Consider the following 18,538-nt stretch of genomic DNA (forward strand, 5'->3'; position numbering starts at 1 on the left):
CAGAGACTGCAGCTTTGATGCTGAATAGATCATTGGCTCTACCCCAGGACATTGCTTGACAGTTATAGATGGTTCTGTTTGTTTGTTTGCAATTGTATTATGATTACAAAAATAACTTAGTTTGTAATTAATAATACCTTGAAAACATGGGTAATAAGATCATAAAAGGAAGTCACTTTCCATTCTGGACAACGATTCCTATCATTAATACCAACAAGTCAAGAAAATATACCATTTTAACTGAATTTGGGGAAAAATATGTATTTTTGGAGCAAAAGTATTCTTGTAGGAAGAATACAGGTAAACCATATTCATTAATCTGTGAATATATATATATGTGTATATTAATATATTATATATATATATATATATATGTATGTATGTATTTTATTGAGTGGTAGAGGAAAAATATAGACATAAGTCCCTACTCAGAGTGTCTGTCAAGTAGTCATGTAGAGTATTTTTAAAAGGAAAATTGAGAGCAGAAGACATCTAAACTCTTGATGGAGTGGTGGGCTGGGGTTCAGAAGTTGGAGAATACTGTGTACTAATGTATTAGGACACTACAGTTACATGTTGACATCTCTGAAATAGAATAGCTACAGTTTTGAAGCATCTCCTATACTGTCTGGTTAAAAAAAGAATGCTCATCCTACAAGAAGAGGTAGTCTGTTAGTAAAATATGGACAGATGCTGGCCCTCAGCTGCCTATTTGCTCTGTAGATTCAGTACTCTTGACATATTTTTAAAATGTTTATAGATGTGTTTGTTTTACTGGCTGGTACATTCCTAAAAGCAGATGTGAAGACAGTGATTCCATCCCAGCAAGGTCTGTTTGTTGAGCACACGTGAGCCAGGCTTTCTATAAAGCTAGTCGCAAGAGGGTGTTTGTTTTGATAGAACTCAACAGTACTGAGGCAGTCTGTTGAAATCCCTGTTGCCTGATCTAGTCACTGGTTCAGACTGAACAAAACACCAGTAGAAGATGTATGTAGTCAAATCAAGCCAGGCTCTCCATGGTCCAGGAAATGAGGAAATCTTGCACTTCAAGTAGGGTAGAGATGGCCAATGTGGTTCATCCCTGGGTGTTAGAGAGTCCCAAGTTATGAGCAACATCTGCAACAAAAATTTAGCATAAATTACTTAAAAGCTTTCATGTACCAGTTCCCTTCAATAAGTTTCTCCCTTTTTTATACCTCTTATAAACACATGAGCATGCGCACACGCATGCACACACGCACAGACACACCCCATCCAAACTTTTCTTTATCAGTCAAGATCTAACACCAGTTCCACATTTTCCATGAAGTTTTATTCAGCCTACTCTCAACTCCTATCTAAGAGATATTATCGGAACTCTACACTTTTCACTTGAGTACTTTTGACACTATCACGTGACTCCATTCTCCGTACAAACATATCACCTCTCCCAATGACATTACAAACTGAAAACAAGGACAGTCTCAGGTCTTTCCTCCCTCCACCCAATACACATTACTCAGCATGGTGCTAGTCTCATAATAATGATTCAATAAATATTTAACAGAGGTGCTGAGTCAGGCTCTGCTTGAAATTGTGTGTGTGTAATGCTTTCAGAATATAGAGAAGAAAGATACTGCCTCCCCTCAAAAAGCTTACCCTCTGGCCATTTTCATAGGTATTTGTTTAAATTTAATTGCAAGATATATGCTAGGCTTGGTAGGTGGGACATGAAAGCACCCACCTCTGATTTCAGCCACCCCTGGGTAGACATTTCCATGCATGCTGACTGTTCTAGATCAACAGCCTCATTGTGCCTGTCTCTGCTTTTCTGCCTTAGGGCTTTCTCTGAAAACGTGTGAGCCAGTTTACCCCAAGAACAAGGCACAGCTCAGGGACGAGAGATCTCAATGTGCTCTGTAGGCAACCCCAAACCAGTGGGGTTGGGAGCCAGTGAATAAATGCCCCCCTCGTGGGAGACATCTGTACACTTCTCAGAGGTTCTGTGACCTCTAGCTGAGATCTCAGTAATGCAATGTTCATTTGCTTTTCCTCCCTGCCTATCTCACCCCTGTTCCCTCACCCGTTCATCCTGGCATCACCTTCCACCTAAATTACTTGCACCCAAGTCTCTGTCTCAGGGTCTGTTTTCAAGGTTCCAAACCAAGGCAGACACATTATCACAAGCACAGAGATTGAGAGAAATGATTAAAGTAGCATTTAGCTCCCTTCCCATACTTTAATTCTACAATGACAGATATTTTGCGTGTTGCTTTAGTGTAAGTTCTTCACCACTGAGGTGTGGCAAAAGTGCAAAGGCTTCTGTCTCATTGTATGCCTCATATCACTGCAACCTCAAAAGCATAAAACTTACACCTTTTCTACAATAGATGCTTCAAATTTTCTGAATGATCCTCAAATTAATGACACTCAAGTTGACAACACTTACTCTGAATGGAAAAAGTCAAAGTCCCACCTAAGTGGCCTTCTGTGACATCCACGATTTTTAAACTTGCACATTTTAACAATATCTTCACTAATTTCTCCTCTTTCTCTTGGTAACACCAGCCCAGGTCTCTCTTCCAAATCTCAGTCTAAAATCTCCATATATCTATATATCTCCTACAGTGCCTCATTTAGATTTTGCACTTAACTGATATTCAGTAAATCTCTGACTTAATGAACTTTTTAATGAGGAAGACTTAGAATAATCTCTATTTTTAAAATATCAGTTGGAAAATTTCCTTGATACAATAGTGATTTATGAATTTGTTTGTTTATTTTTAATAGTAGTTTACAACCTTGTTGGTTTTCAATGCTCTGCAGAAAACATAAATTCAGTTAAAATAAAAATTCAGTTTTTCACAAAAAATACTAAGATTCAGACATAGAGGCATTTTCCCTTCCTTTAAAATCATAAATTCAAATTTCAGGCTTACTGTGAAAAATGCTCTTCCTTTCCCAAACCCCTAAATGTTGCTGTACCTGAGAGTCTGGGCTTCTTTGCTGTGTTCACTGCAGCCATGAACATGTATTCACTGTTAGGGTCGTGCACGCTGGTTCGATGCTTCTGAAAGAAAAAGTCAGAAACCTGGCTTGTCAGCTGTTCTCCCCCATCTCCATGGGTGATTTTTGTTTGTTTATTTGTTTTGATATTTTGTTTGTTTACTCTTTTCTATTCTTTGTTGAAGTGGTATGTGACAAATGTTATCACGGAGCTTAGGCTCCTGGCTTTAGGCTAATTCGGACAATATGAAAAGGGCTTTAAGCAGAAAGAGTTTTCTGCTGAACTAACTTCCTCATTTTTGCCTCTACTGTTCTTTCCTCAGTGGATTTAGATCATGGGCCCTATCTCACTCTCTTCCTTCTTTCTCTCTTTCTTATATCCCCTTCTGACACAGATGTACACACCATGTGGCCAGTGATCACACTGTGGACACACTTGAGTATTAGCGGATTTGCATAATATGCAGGATGGTGTAAGTTCTTTGAGATCTTGTATGGCAAAAGACTAAAAAGAATATTCCCAGCACAGAAAGATCTTTTGTTGTTATCATTATTGTTGTTGTTTTCTCTTTCTGCATAACTTTCATTTTTGGAAACAAGGAGTCCTAACAATTTACCAGGCACACAAGCTGGCCATTTACTTCTCGGCCACTACTGGTACCTTATAAGACTTTCTTGCTGATTATTTCTTAATTGACCAAGTGAAAGAAACAGAACTGTTTCCTCTTTGTCCTGACTCAGGAAGCTTAGAATCAAATGTGCGGTCCACATTAAATAATTTTTAAAAGCCAGGAGCATCTATTTTAATTTTTTTTACCTTCCTCTTGACTCTTTGTTTTTTGTTAGCCCCAATTTCTTCATCTTTATTGAATAATAACATATCTTTTTGTAAGCCATCAAATGATTTTTAAATGAAGCAGCTGTAAAATAGATAAGCTTCTGTTCCAAGTTAGTAGTTTAATCAGTAGGTGTATCTTGAGAAAAAAAATCATCTACCTATTGATCAGCTTGCTCTGGCAAGAATAATAGGTGCCTTGATGAGTAAATAACCACTGATGTTCCTCAGGAAAGTAGATGCAAGAAAGAATAGGCACTGCTCACCTTGTTCATAAACCAGCAAAAAAATGTGCATCCACAAATGTAGACTACAGCAAAAGCTGCACATCCTATGGGTAGCCAGAACTTCAGCTGGCAGCAAAGCTGTGATTCTGGGTTAGAAGAAAAGATATATTAAGAACAAGTTCTAAAAATCAGATCTCCTTTTTTGGTGCTAAATCATAAGTTCTTTTGCCAAATTTAAAAGAACCATTTAATCAAATGAGCTTGTCTTTATTACAACCATAAAACCCAGTAAATAGTAAATAACATCATTTTATTATTATAGTGGGGATCCGAAAACTAAAACCTAAAAGACCCTATGCACATATATATTTATAAATGTGGCTGAAAAAAAGGACTTTTCTGTCTATATTTTTGCAAAAGGATAAGTAGGAAAAGTAATGACATAAAACCATTATGTTCAATCATCTCACTGCCTTCCACAAACCTGGCATAAAAATCACAACCTGGAGCCTTATGAGAATAGAAGCGACAGTCAGCAAACCATGGGTCTGGGTATTTGTCTTCATTTTTCCTGATTTTTAATGGCATATGTGTTTTAAAGACAACATGACCTATTTCTAACTCAGCAGTCTGCATGATTAAATTGCATATTACTGGTTACTACTAATTATTATTACTAATAAATCATCCCTTGCGTATTTTCATAAGTGATTGCAGTCAGTCTCACCTAAGTGAACCCCAACGCAAAAGATACTTGTTTGTTTTCCTTAGTGAGAAAAGCTGTCAAAATGCATGTGTGCACCTGTAACCACATGGTGAAAACCTTGTCTTACCATAAATATGCAAATATTCTCTCCTCAGAATCTCTTGGAAAGGAGGAGGGTCAAAAATGGACAGCTTGCAGGAGTAGGAGCTCTCATGGGACCTGTCCAAGCCGTTCACGAAGTACGACAGGCTGCTGTTGGACGACTGGCAGAGCCCCGGGCTCCCAAGGGACTTGGCGCTCCCGCTCCCCTTTCTCTTGCTGAGGTCACAGACTATTTGCGTCCCTTTCAGCAGCTCCATCCTAAACTCCTGGACCCGCTCAGGGTACCTGCACAAGATTTGTATGCCTCCCCTGTGAAATGTGAACATTTCAGGCTTCATAAAATCATCGATTTCTCCTGGATAGAAAGAAGAAAAAAAAGAAAAAGTCAAAGTGACCTTTTATGTATAGGTTGCCTTAATAATTATATTTGAGCACAAAAGTAATCTCTTCATAAAGTCACCTCTATTGCACCAAAATGAAGGAAACTTCACAACAGTAAAGAACACGACAGTAGTGAAAACTGTGCCCTAGAAGAAACCTAACCAGAAGCTTGCTTCTCGTATATGAATATGGAATATGCAATATATTAGATAATACATTTACAAAGTACAAATCCAACAGATATGACCCCTGCCCTTTGGCAGCTTCCGTATTAGAAACAGATGGTAAGCAAATAAATATGCAGTAATGCACCATAATTTGTGCAAGGAGTGGACTACTAATCAAATAAAGGTGGTGGATCAGTTCTAATTTTCACTGTAGAATCAGAAAATGCCCCTTGGAGGAAATGACTTTTAATATTGAAATTGAGGGAGGATTCACACTTAGTCAAGCAAGGAGAGCTTGGGGGAGAGATTTTGGGAATGACGTAGTTAAGGAAAAGCTTTTAAAAGTACAAATAACTTAAACTAAAAATAAGTGATTATATTTAAATATGTTTATATTATACTCTTCTAGAGCGTGAAAGAACAGATGCATCATTTTCAAATGATAGAAATGTGTGTCTTCTCTGAATCTCATCCATTGAAAACTAAACCAAGCCCTGATGAAAAAGGTAAGGCCCTCAATTTTTGCTTACTGTTTCATGTTTTAAAATAAATTTTAAGCTTAAAGGAAGCCAGTGTTGTTTTTGTGAGCTACATGGGGATCACAGAAGGAAGAAACTTAAGTGGTTTTGGTCTGGCTGCAGATTCTGAGGTATTAGATTATAAGTTCAAAGTTCTCTTTGCCTTCCTTTTTTTTAATGCAAGAAATTTTATGCTGAAATTGTTTGGGAAAATTATTATCATGACAGTTTTCTACTTGTTTTAAAATCTCTGTCTCTATTCTGAAATATTTGTGTATTTTTGCCTTTTCTCATCCAGATATATACTTGTTTTATATGGCAAGCATATTGTTTTGTTTTCCTCTATTGTCATTTAATGTTATATCATAAACATTCCATTTTGACATGTAGTCATCATAATAATCCTTTTTAATGATGGTATAAAAGGCCATAATGTCAATCTATCATAATTTGTTAAAGCATTCTACTAACGTTGAGTATTTTTTTAACATTCTGCTTTTATGTAAATACTATGACATTTGGTCAAAATGTTTAAACATTAATATGACACTGTGTATTGCCACATTGCTGACACTGTGTATTGCCACATTGCTGACAGAACTTCTCCAATTTATAATACGACTAGCATTATGCAGGAGGATTCATTTACCACAACTTTACTTGTGCTAGTTGCTTTAATTTTATTTAAGATTTACCACAGTTACTTATTTTTTCTTAATATCTGTAGGCTTCCATTTCTCTCTCTCTTATTGCTAGAGAAGAAACTTTCAGCTTGGTGTTTGCTTGTGACTCTACACACAAGTATCCTAGTTTTCAGTTATGGCAGTCCAGATTGTTCAAACTAATTCCCACACTCCAACAACTAAAATGCTCAACAAAATGTCTCAAAATACTATTAAATGGGAAGAAAGTACTAGGTCAAATCACAAGCAGATGTTTTCAAAATATTTACATCTACACATAGCATAATGAAAATCCTAAAAGCAGCAAGAGAAAAAAAGAATGACTGCCTTCAAAAAGCACTTATTAGATTAACAGGTGATGTTGCAACAATAAAAGTTATGATACAGTGAAATTATGTCTTATATCTTCAATGTGCTGAAAGAAACTGCCTGTCAACATAGAAGATACTGTCTAGAAGGACAGTGAATGTATATGTGACTTGAAACTTTGATAAGTGGAGTATGCATATTGTGATAATGAATAAAAGAATACATAGAACCAGAATACAGAATTTAGAGTATAGAACCAGAATACTCATTTAGAGTATCACAAAGTTCAGTAAGGGGGAGAAGAGTTGGAATCATTGAAATCAGGAAGGAAAACACAGGCATGGAAAGGCTTATGTGTGCTGACAATGTTTTATTTCTTGACCTGTAGTGATTGTACGAATGAGGTAGTATGCTTTATAATTATTCATCAATAGGACATTTATGTTTGTTCACTTTTCTCTTTATATGCTTTGTTCTAGAATTAAAACTTCTTAAGTATAGAGAAAATAAAGTTGATTTCATTTTAAAAATAAGAATAATATAAGCAAAGGCAAAAAAACCAATAGCATGAGAGTAGATGAAGTCTGCATTATAAGAAAATGAAAGATGTTTTGCTTGGGGACTTATTTGTCCAAGTAAATTATGTTGCACTATTATTGTTTAGATGTTTATGTCTCTACTGTCTGCTGCAGAAGATAAAATCAGTAGTCTGGCTCTCAGTTCCTTTAGAAACAGAGTAAATTTCCCAAGCACTTTAGAATGGTAGCAAGTAAACTACAAAGACATCTTGGAGTAAAAGTTTCTGCATCCACTATGCATTGTCTTCTATTTCTGAAGATGATTTTGTCATGAATTTTTTCCCCGTTTGTGTCCACACAATGACTTATAACCCAACACAAGATGAAAGTTGATGGTTGGCAGCACAGGATGGTAGAAGTCCAATGCAGTGGTTACCAAGGAAACCAGACACAAATTCTGGCTCTGACATTAGCAAGCCCCTGTGACTAGAGTACCCCTCTTGACTTTAGTCTCTTCATCTGTGAAATAAAAAAGTGAAATCAAAACGTCTTAAAGTTCTTTCTAACACTTGCTCTCTATGAATCCAGGATCAGAACATAGCCACCGTATGAGACTACAGATAGCCAAGAGAGCAATTACTTTGCTGTTGTGTCCTCCAGAGAAGAAACCATGTTCCTATAATCCCCTCTCTGTCCCTGCATCTTATTGGGCTGTTCCAGGGAGTCAGGAAAAGTGAATATAAATGAGACTATCTTACTTGCCCATAAAAGCACTTAGGTAGGGCTAGGAAGACTACTTGAGGTGTTCTTGAGTGACAGTGCTGATGGTTTGTGTCTTTGACATCAGAGGAGTAACTGGAGATTCCTTCCAACATGTCATTTCTACTAGACATGCTTAATTTTTCATCTCGTCGTAGTCTAAAAATTACCTAGGTCACCTCTTTATTATCAAATGTAGTGATAAAAAGCCTGACTTAAGTTTCCACATAATCAATGTTTAAGCTCTCCATCTGGAAAACCACTTGGCAAATCTAAGTCTGCAATTTGAATGTGTTCCAGTAAGGGAACTAGGTATGGCACTTAATCAATTGCTTCATAATGACTTTGGCATCTACAGAACAAGATATACTCAAATACCTCATCACAAATTCTCCTTCGTCTTTGGTGACATTTGAAAAACAGTATCAAAAGGAGGTTATACCTATAACCATGGCTAAAGCATTTAATGTATAGATAGACAATTTAAGGAAAATCTGTACATTACTTTCATATAACTACAGAAGAAGCTGGAATCTTTTCTCCACCCTCCCTGGATGTTCTTATCTCCAAGGCTAATATTCAACCAGGAGTATTGATAGGATAGCACCATTTTTACAGCCAGTGTCTGTTTTAACTGCTTGGGTGTCAACTCTGTTTGGTCAGTTCCTCTGCCATACCAGTAGTTAAAATTCCCAGTGTCCCCTTCAGCAATCACTTTCTTCCTGGCCTTTCTCCCTTTCTCTCATGCTTAAATTTTCTTCACATACCACCTCAATATAAAACCATCCTCCAAAATGTCTTCTCCCACCTTATCATATATATTTGAGGTTTAACTTAAAGCTGGAGTGTCACTAGCAACAACCAAGGGAAGGTTAATGGAAGTAAGCAACCACATGAAGCTAGACAGTGCTCACCACAGACTGAATCTTATAGGACCACTGTTATCTGTCTAAAGGAAGTCTAATTTCGTGTACCTCTGTTTTATGCCCAAAAGAATGTTTTCACTTCTCATATATATGTTCCTCACTCTCCCTAACATACCATCTCCATCTCTGATACCCATAAATTCTCATATACATTGCCTGTCGATGTTTCAGACACCCTGTAAGCACCCCCAAATTCACATACACATTTCCTGTAACATAATTTAACCTTTGCCTGGCATCATACACAGTCAGAACTGGTAAACTTAGAAATCATACATCAAGGCTGATTTTTCCATGTACAAACAACTAATGGCTTAGACAGTTTAGATTACTTGTTTATAAGGTCACATAACATCTTAGATGCATGAAAGATTTGAGGTTTAACTTAAAGCTGAAGTGTCACTAGCAACAACCAAGGGAAGGGTAATGGAAGCAAGCAACCACATGAAGCTAGACAGTGCTCACCACAGACTGAATCTTACAGGATCACTGTTATCTGTCTAAAGGAAGTCTAATTTCCTATACCTCTGTTTTATGCCCAAAAGAATGTTTTCACTTCTCCTCCATCTAAACTACAACTGTCCAAACCAGCCCCACCTCTCTCTGGGACTACAAGAGTTTCCTAATTCTCTGCTGTCACTCTTGCCCACTTACCATCCATTCTTCTGAAGGAAATCAGAATGATTTTCTAACATGCACAGTTGGATAGTGCTGTTGCCCTGCTTATAAAACATCTAGGGCCTTCCCATTTCACTTAGAATAAAATCTAACTCCTTAGCTTGGTTTCCATGATCTACATGACTCATCCAATTTCTCTAACACCATTTTACACCAGTCATTCACTACATTGCAGTCACATTGCTCTTTTTCTAAACCCTCAAACACAAAAAGCTGGTCCCCAAGGCTTTGAAAATTATTGTTTCTTTGCCTGGAATATTCTCTCTAATCTTTACATGCTTCTTACTTCTCCAGCAACCATTGATCACTCAATACAAAGTACACCCCAGGTCATTTTATAGCTAGCATATTACCTGAGATAAAGTATTTATCATTGTCAGAAATTATCCATTTTATATGTTTATTTGTTTATTGTCTGGCTACCCACCATAATGTAATCTTTAAAATCAGGGACCTTGTTCATCTTATTATCGATCCATTCCAAGTATCTATAACAGTAACTGGTATGTAGTAGATCACAATATGTATTTCTTGGATGGATGGATGGATGGATGGATGGATGGATGGATGGATGGATGGACAAATAAAAATGTAGCTATTTATAAATCTGAGAAGATGAAACATTGGCTATAAACTGTAAGAACCAAAGGGCTCTTAGGAATGATCCAGTTAAGCCTTTCTATTACATTTACATTTGTAAGTTAAACTGGGGCCCCAAAATAAGGGAATATCTTGCCCAGGATTATAGCTCATCGATGGAACATGGTTCCATAATTAGCTAAACCATGTTGCCTTTCTTCTGAAAACAAGGAAATGCAAATATACAATCAAGCAGAAAAGACACCTGTTCAACTGGGATATCAGATTCTAATGTAAATTATCTGTCTGAGCTTCGAAGAAATAGATTCTTTACCTGTAAATATCCCCCAGGTTCATAAAGACTTATTTAGGTGATTAAAGATTATCTTGGCTCTTTTATGCCTACAGAGGGAAGGTCAGGTTTGTCTGGTTGATAATTTGGATCTCCAAAGTACACAGTTATTAAATTTGCCCAATGTACAGGGGTCCTGGGACCAATGATTGTTCTAATACACCCAGATGTTTCATAACCACAGCATGTTAGTGATTTCTATGTAAACACCATGCCATATCTTTTAGCATTTAATACATTATTAAGAACACAGATAGGAATATGTTCTCTTGAATCCTGATGATGTCTTAAAATCTGAACATTAATTCTTAGTTTTTGTTTTGACCTATCTGTTCACTTCTTCTTTGTACTCTCAGGTTATAAGTACTCTAGAGCAGTGATTTCAACCTTTTCCATCTCATGGCACATAAACTAACTACTAAAATTCTGCGGCACACCAAAAAATATATTTTTTTGCTGATCTGACAAAAAAAAATAGGTATAATTTTGATTCATTCACACCCGATGGCTCTTGTGTTGGCTGTTGTCATTTTTGTATTTCACAATCTAAGGGAAAGAGGTCAATACCCCTGACTAAATAGTCAGGTATTGCATGTTTTAAAAATTCTTGTGGCACACCGGTTGAAAATCGCTGCTCTAGACAACAGGTACTCTATCTCCTTAATCATGTTGACTACCATGTCTAAAGGGTACAATCTTACCAATAGAGACTCAACCCTGTTAACTGCTGCTAACTATGATTTTTGTAATATTACTGTTGCTATCCATAAACCAATGTTTTTAAGAGAAAAATCAGAATCTTTATATCAGGTGACTTCTTTAAGTTTTCAAATTTTTCAGAGGATAAGAGCATTTCCCTCTTTGTTTTTTGGGAGCTGTTAAGAAAACCTCTGAAGAAAAATGTATGCCCCTGAGAACTGCACAATAGTTTAAAAGTTTACTTGCAAATTGATTCTTTTAATATCTAAACTATTTCATCTCTTCAATATAAGATGGTCTTGTTTGAACCCATCCTATCAGGATGGGTTGTATTATCCCAGGTTAAAAATCTTTTGACAAAATCACACAGAAAAATCAGCACAATGCAGGGTTATGAAACAAATAAGCAATTCTACTTTTTTCTTCTTATCTCAGACTTCTAACCACAAACCACCCAGAGGTGTCAAAGTGGTAGAAACAACTTTCCTGAGTTCACATTATCGACAGTGCTTATTAAACATATTTTCAATAATCAAACCATGATGAGCTTTAGCTGAACATAGCACATTTATGTGACATAGAGACAAAGATCTAAAAATTGCAATGTTTATTTTAGATTTTTGTTCCATTTGGTCTTTTACTAAGAAATCCTAAAAATGTGCTTTCTACCACTTTTTTTCACCTTTCATAAATGCATTGTCATTTCTTAAGAGTCTATTAGCTAAAAATGTTATGTATGCATCATTTCTATATTCACATTATTATTCAAAGGCACCCATAAGCCAAAGTGATTGAAACAGTAGGAAGAGTAGGCAAATAAGCCCAATCCAAATACTTAACATTTGCAGAAAAGAGAACCCAAAATGCTAAAAAGTGAGGAGACAATTTAACAAAACCAAAAGAGGTCATGCACATGCACACACACACACACAATGTGTGAATTGTTTACACTCTCCAAGGAACTTTGTAGTGGAGAATAAAACAAGCCATGATCCTCTAAGTTAAGTGAAAGATTAATTTTCTTCTAGTAAAAGCTGATTTTCTTCAAGAAAATGGAAAAATCCCAGAGGTGATATAAAACTTTGTGGCAAATATTCACTAAGTAGTTAATTTGCAAACAAGTTACTTCTTTAGCTATTTCATTACCTTTGATTTGAAATTGTTCTACTAGGGAAATCACACGAGATTAAATAGACCCAGCCCTCTTCCAGGGAGAGGGAGGGAGAATTTCATCAGTGCTTGTGGATACCGCGTTACTTTTTGTCCTTCAACTGCTGTGCAAAGCCCTTGCACACTGACAAGGTGCTCACTGGGTGACCTTGTTTACATTTAAGGCTCCTCTCTACTCCAGTGAGCCATACCTTTCTCTCAAGCCCACCCTTCCCCTTGGCTCAAGAGAATATTTCCAGTTGCCTTTCAACATCTCATTCTGGAAACCCCCTGTCACAGCAAGAGTAACATTGCCCAACTGAATTCAGGATTCACTCACATACCCAAACCTTCGCTTTTAAGGGAATCACTAGTCTGACTCAGAATCTGAGTCATCCTCATTTCTCCCTTTCCGGCTCTCCTGATCCAACTGGTCACCAAGTCCAGTTGACTCTAGCTCAAGGATATCTCTTGAATTCAATTGTTTGTCTCCACTCTCATTGCCAATCCAGATCGTTTCATGTCTTCCCTCAACTGTGAAAGCATTTTCTTGACAGTCCTTTTCAACAGCAGTCTCTCCCTTTTGAGTCCCTCCTCCAGGGTTGCTCCCAAAATTGTATTTCTAAAAAAGCATTTCACTCCCCAGCTTAAAAGTTTCCATTATAGTGTTGCTTATGAGGTAAAAAATATTTTTTTTTGGCATAACACAAAATCCTTTGACAATCTCACAGATCGTATATTCAAGCCATACCAAATTTTTTGGCCACTCTTTTTATATTGTTACTTCTGTTTTCATAGACTAGAATATCCTATTACCCCCTTATCTGCCTAGAAACCCTCATTCATTCTTTAAGAACCATTTTGAATTTGTCCCTGTGATGCCCCCAAACACTTCTATCTCTATTCTCTCAATAGTAGTTTGTTTACACCAATATATTTATAATTCATATATGCTTAGAGCATAATTATTTTTACCTATCTTTCTCACTTAACCACAAGCTTCACAAGAATAAGGACTGCATCATGCTCCCCTAAATAATCCCAGGGCCTGGAACATACTAGAAGCTCAATAATAGTAAATGAATAAATACATAGAAGAATACAGGGGTTGAGCACGGTTGGTAACTGTCCTGCAACAGGGTGAGAAGAGCAAGAAGGGCAGGGTAAGAGATCCTATTTACTGGTATTGGAGGACACCTGTTTCCCAGTCCAAAGGCTAAGATTCATAATGATGGAAAACTCAAGAAGTTAAAAGTTTTAGCTTTAGTTATATAGTTAGTTAGTTTGGTAATTAATGAAGAAAGCTACCGTTCCAGGGACTGGAATGGACCTGCCCTGACTTCAGGAGACTCGCAAGCAATTTGACCTTTGTGCCCCAGGAGGACTGCAAGAGACCAAGATGGTATCTGAGTCACTGTGCTCCAGGGAGAGAATGTCCTAAGGCCAGGACACAGATTAAGAATCACCATCAGCATATGAAGGGATGCTTGTAATATCACCAGACTGCAGCTTTTATCTGATTGAACTTTTTCCCTGAATTCCAAACCCCTTACCTACTTTTTTCCTGAATTTCAAGCCCTTTACCTACACTTTTCTTTTATGAAAAGGGTCAACTTGAGATGAGATGCAAGACAGCTTTTAGGTACATAATCCACCATCTTCTCAGATCACCAGCCATCTGAAGAAGGTGTCTGCCCATAAAGATTCAATACTTGTCTCTACTTATTGGGTCTGATAGTGACAGGACAAATGCCAACCTTTCTTGTTTCAATACTGAATGTTTCTCAGCCAGTTCTGTGAAGCCCAATAAGTCTGGAAGTTATATAAATATCTAAGCTTTCAAAAGCTTCCAAAAATAATAACAATAACTTATAAGCATGGAGTGCTTCTTATGTATTGAGTACTATATTAAATGTATTACATGTATTACATGCAATATATCATTTGTTGTTCATAACAGCCTTTTCAGTCAGATTGTCTATTTTTATCCCTGTTTTACAGATGAAAAAACTGTAGCTTAAATTACTGGCCCAAGTTTATAGAGCCAATATGTGGTAAAGCCATAATTTGGACCTAGATATTCTGAGATGAGAGTACATACTCTTAAAGAGCCACTTAGTATATTAGGCTAAATTTGGAAGGTGTTTTCAGATATTTCTTCTCCTTTAAGATATAGTGGGTATGTAATTGTCCCAAATATTTAAGTAGTCAAATTGGTGCCACATATATGCTGAGATTGAGAGGGTTATCAGACACCAAAAAATTATTTGTTACCTGTGCTTAATACATTGAGCTTGCAACGAGTCTGGGTCTTCGCTCTAACAAGGTCTAAATTCTTAAGTGATTATTCTGTGACTTATCTGCCTGTAGAAATGTAAAAATATGGATTCACACATACCAGAAACTTTTGTCATAATTAAATAAGTGCAAGCAGATACTACTATGAGATTTTTAACTTAGACCTAAATAGTACAAAATGAAAAGAACTTTCATTGTGAGCACAGTAGAGACGTTGTTGTTGTTATTGTTCACATTTTTTGGGTGTCAAACCCCAGAAGAATCTAAATGTTGTCTGCTGAAAGTGTGATTTTTCAAATTCAAAAAAGTTACATTTTAAATGATGTTTAATTGGACTGAACCAAACTCTTGCATCTATCTTCCTCCTTTTATTTTTGATATATAAGTTGGAAGAGACATTCAAGTTTCAAGACTCCACATTGAACTTAAAAAAAATTATCATCAGCATGTGGAAGTAAATAAGCCAAGTTGTATAACTCCAGGAGGTAGAGGCCTTCAATTTGTACTCATATATGCATAGGCACAGAAGAATTCAGTGTTCCAACAGAAAAAAGAATTTGTCAAAAAGTAATAAGTTGTTTACTACTGTGACATTTCAAGATTCCCACAGCTTTGCCTAAGGACACAAATACATTTGACATAATTCCCTGTGTCTTTTGTGTGTGCATGCATGTGTGCATGTGTGGCTTTAAATTTTTTTAATTTGTTTTTGTTATTTATTTATTTATTTTTTTGTTTATTTATATTGTCCAGTGCAGGAAAAGTCTCACAAAATTTCATAGACCTAAAATGTTCAAGTTAGTTTTCTCTCTATACAGCAATGTTGGGATTCTGCTTTCTTTCCCACCCTCATCTTGCACCATCCCCAATGCCTTCCTCCTCTACTGAGGCACACCTCCTTCTTCAGGTTCCCTGGCCAGACTTTATTACCTCCTGCCACAGGGCCCTAGCACTTACTTTTCTCGTGGTATGGAATGTTCCTCCCAATCTTCATGCTACTCCCTCCATTTACTCCTACTTGTCTTTCAAATATCAGTTCAAATACCATTTCCACACAAAAGACTTCAATGAACCAGGCTCCCCAACACCACCTCCATATCCACCCAGTCTAGACAGGCTTCTTGATTACATTCTATGATATAACTGAGTTCTATCTGTAATTATCATTAATTCATAGACTTATTTGATTCATGCTTCTTTCCCAATCATTCAGTTAGCTTCATGAGAGCAGGGACTGACCTCATTTTGCTCATCACTGTAAATACAGCAGCTAGCACAGTACCTCCTGCATGGCAAGTGCTTGGTGCTGTATGAATAAATTGATGAGTGAGTGAGTGAGTGAGTGAATGAATGAATGAATGAATGAATGAATATTAATTCTAAAGCTATTCATTTGTTGTTTATGCTGCTAAGGGATTCCATTGGATTGTATAAAAGCCATAGTTAGACAAATAAGTTGTCCCAAACTGTGCTTGGGACTAAGAAGTAGACCCTATTTCTTCATTCCTCATTATTCTTTACTTAAGAACAGTTGAGCCACCTTGAGCCACCACAAGATCAAACATTTAATCAATTTGCTTTTGTTTTTTATTTTTTATTTTTGGAGATAAAAGTAGTCTATTTCTTTGTACCACTAAAAATTTACTTCTAGATAAGATTTTACCTACTAAAGTTGTGATTTCACTTTTAGTGTTACTAGAACTCCCCAATTTAATATAATTTCACTTTTCTTTTCCCAACCTCAAAAACATGGCTCAGAGTGAAAGATAAAGTAAATGTAATACTAAATAAAATGTATAGATTAAGAAGCAGTAGAAAGACATATTAGTTTAGTTGTAGGTAGTATTATTTAAATTGTTCAAATAGTCTGGCATATACCATCTAAGAGAAAGAACTGAGGCCTTCGGAATTATCTTTTTTTTAATGTCTACAAGGACTGGGGTATGTTCTTACATCATCCACTACTCCTTGGCCTTTCAGAGGGCCTCTGAAACTGTGTAGAAAAAAGTCTGTGGAGGCTTAGGCATTTCTAACAGACCACCCGGATAAGATTAAAATCAAAATCCTATTTTTCTTTCAAAGTCCTTCCATTTCATTTTCTCCTTCAGAAATAATTCCCAGCCCAATGCCAGGACTTTTAATTCTCATTCTGTTGACATAAGTCCTTCTACCTTTCATCTTTCTCTGAGAATAGTAGGCCACTCTTCTACTTTATCCGCTTAAAGGTAACTCCAAGAAGGTAATTTAAAATTTTAATGGTCTGATGAAACATTTTTCTTTATCTTAAAACATAATATCAAAGGAAGCAGTACAAACTCAATGCCATCAACAGTGACATGAGTGACAAATGCCCGTAGCTATCCATGTACCTGGGCTCTTCTGTAATTGTTCTTACTTTCCAAAAAAAAAACAATCAAACAAACAAACAAAAAAAACCATTTCTAGTTGACACCTAAATTCCTTTGATTTTTTCTTACTGTTCACTTGAATTAAAATTTGATAAGAATTATTCAATAGGCCACTTACTTGTTAGAACTTCAACTTGGAAGCAGAAGAGAAAGAAATACCAAAGGTCTGACTTCATCTTTGCCAGGAACTGATAAAATCCTCTCCTTCAGTGTTGACAAAAATGACAGCAAAATTCATGCTCCTAAGTGTTTTCTACTTGCTGAAAAGGAAGTGGCTTTGTGGGGGTAGATGTAATGTGACACCACCAAGGCAAGGCTGTGACTTGTAATTGATGGCAGTAGCTGTATGAGAAGCATTATCACTAATGTGGGCTGAGCACAATGCATGGATTGTTGATGATTTTGAAGACACGGGAAAACTCTACCCTCATTCTGGTTCCAATAAAATAAATGAAAGAGACAATGCCTATTCTTTTCAGAACCACCCTACTTTTCTGAATCAATAGTTATTGGGGATAACAGAATCTAGAAATAGCCACATGATGAATAACATATTTTGACACATTTCTGTCTTATGCTATTTGCCTGAGGTATAGAAAGCCTTTGAAATAAGACAAGAAATAAATGAAATTATTACCGAAATTGAAATGAAAATATCTGAAAGAGGAATAACATAGTAATCTGAGAATAATATTTACATGGCATTCATTGTTGATAATCATTTTCTAAATGATGGAGTCAGTTTTAATCCATCATAAGCCCTGCTCTGCATCTTACAGAAGAGTCTGTAGAAACCAGGACTGCATCTATAGCCTCAGATAAAAGCAAGAAAGTTGAAAAGCCTACCTATGATTTCTTTATCCCTGCAAGAAGATAGAGTAACCAATAACAACAGTAATAATAATATAAATGATTATATTTATGTGTACACAAATGTTTTATAAGACATAACACATGTTAATGCAAAAAAGTATAAATTAAATGCAAAATAGTATATAAAATATTTAATATATATAAAATATTCTATGAATATAACTAATATTTTTACATTGTTTCACATGTATTTCAGTGGATTAGCTGTGTATATATATATATATTTAATTATGTTTTATACATGTATTAATCTATTTAATCCTTTCAGCCATCCTATGAGATGGGAATTACTAATTACCCATTTTACAGATTGGAAAAACTGAGGCACAAGAGTATAAAGTACCTGGCTTACATTGTGTGATTAGTAATTGGCAGGGCTGGAGCAT

General features: G+C 36.2%; 1 protein-coding gene across 1 annotated transcript; it reads right to left on the reverse strand.

The window, feature by feature from the left end:
• Nucleotides 1–489: 489 nt before the first annotated feature.
• Nucleotides 490–17,471, reverse strand: ICOS (inducible T cell costimulator). Its single transcript, XM_081143225.1, has 5 exons — nucleotides 17,398–17,471; nucleotides 4,881–5,210; nucleotides 4,087–4,193; nucleotides 2,965–3,049; nucleotides 490–1,116 (listed from the first exon to the last, which is right to left on the reverse strand). Exons 1-5 carry the CDS (start codon nucleotides 17,453–17,455, stop codon nucleotides 1,076–1,078), a joined length of 621 nt encoding a protein of 206 aa, XP_080999351.1. The 5' UTR covers nucleotides 17,456–17,471; the 3' UTR covers nucleotides 490–1,075.
• Between the last annotated feature and the right edge of the window lie 1,067 nt (nucleotides 17,472–18,538).

Source organism: Miniopterus schreibersii (assembly GCF_964146895.1).
Source record: "Miniopterus schreibersii genome assembly, chromosome: 7".
Classification (NCBI taxonomy): Eukaryota; Metazoa; Chordata; class Mammalia; order Chiroptera; family Miniopteridae; genus Miniopterus; species Miniopterus schreibersii.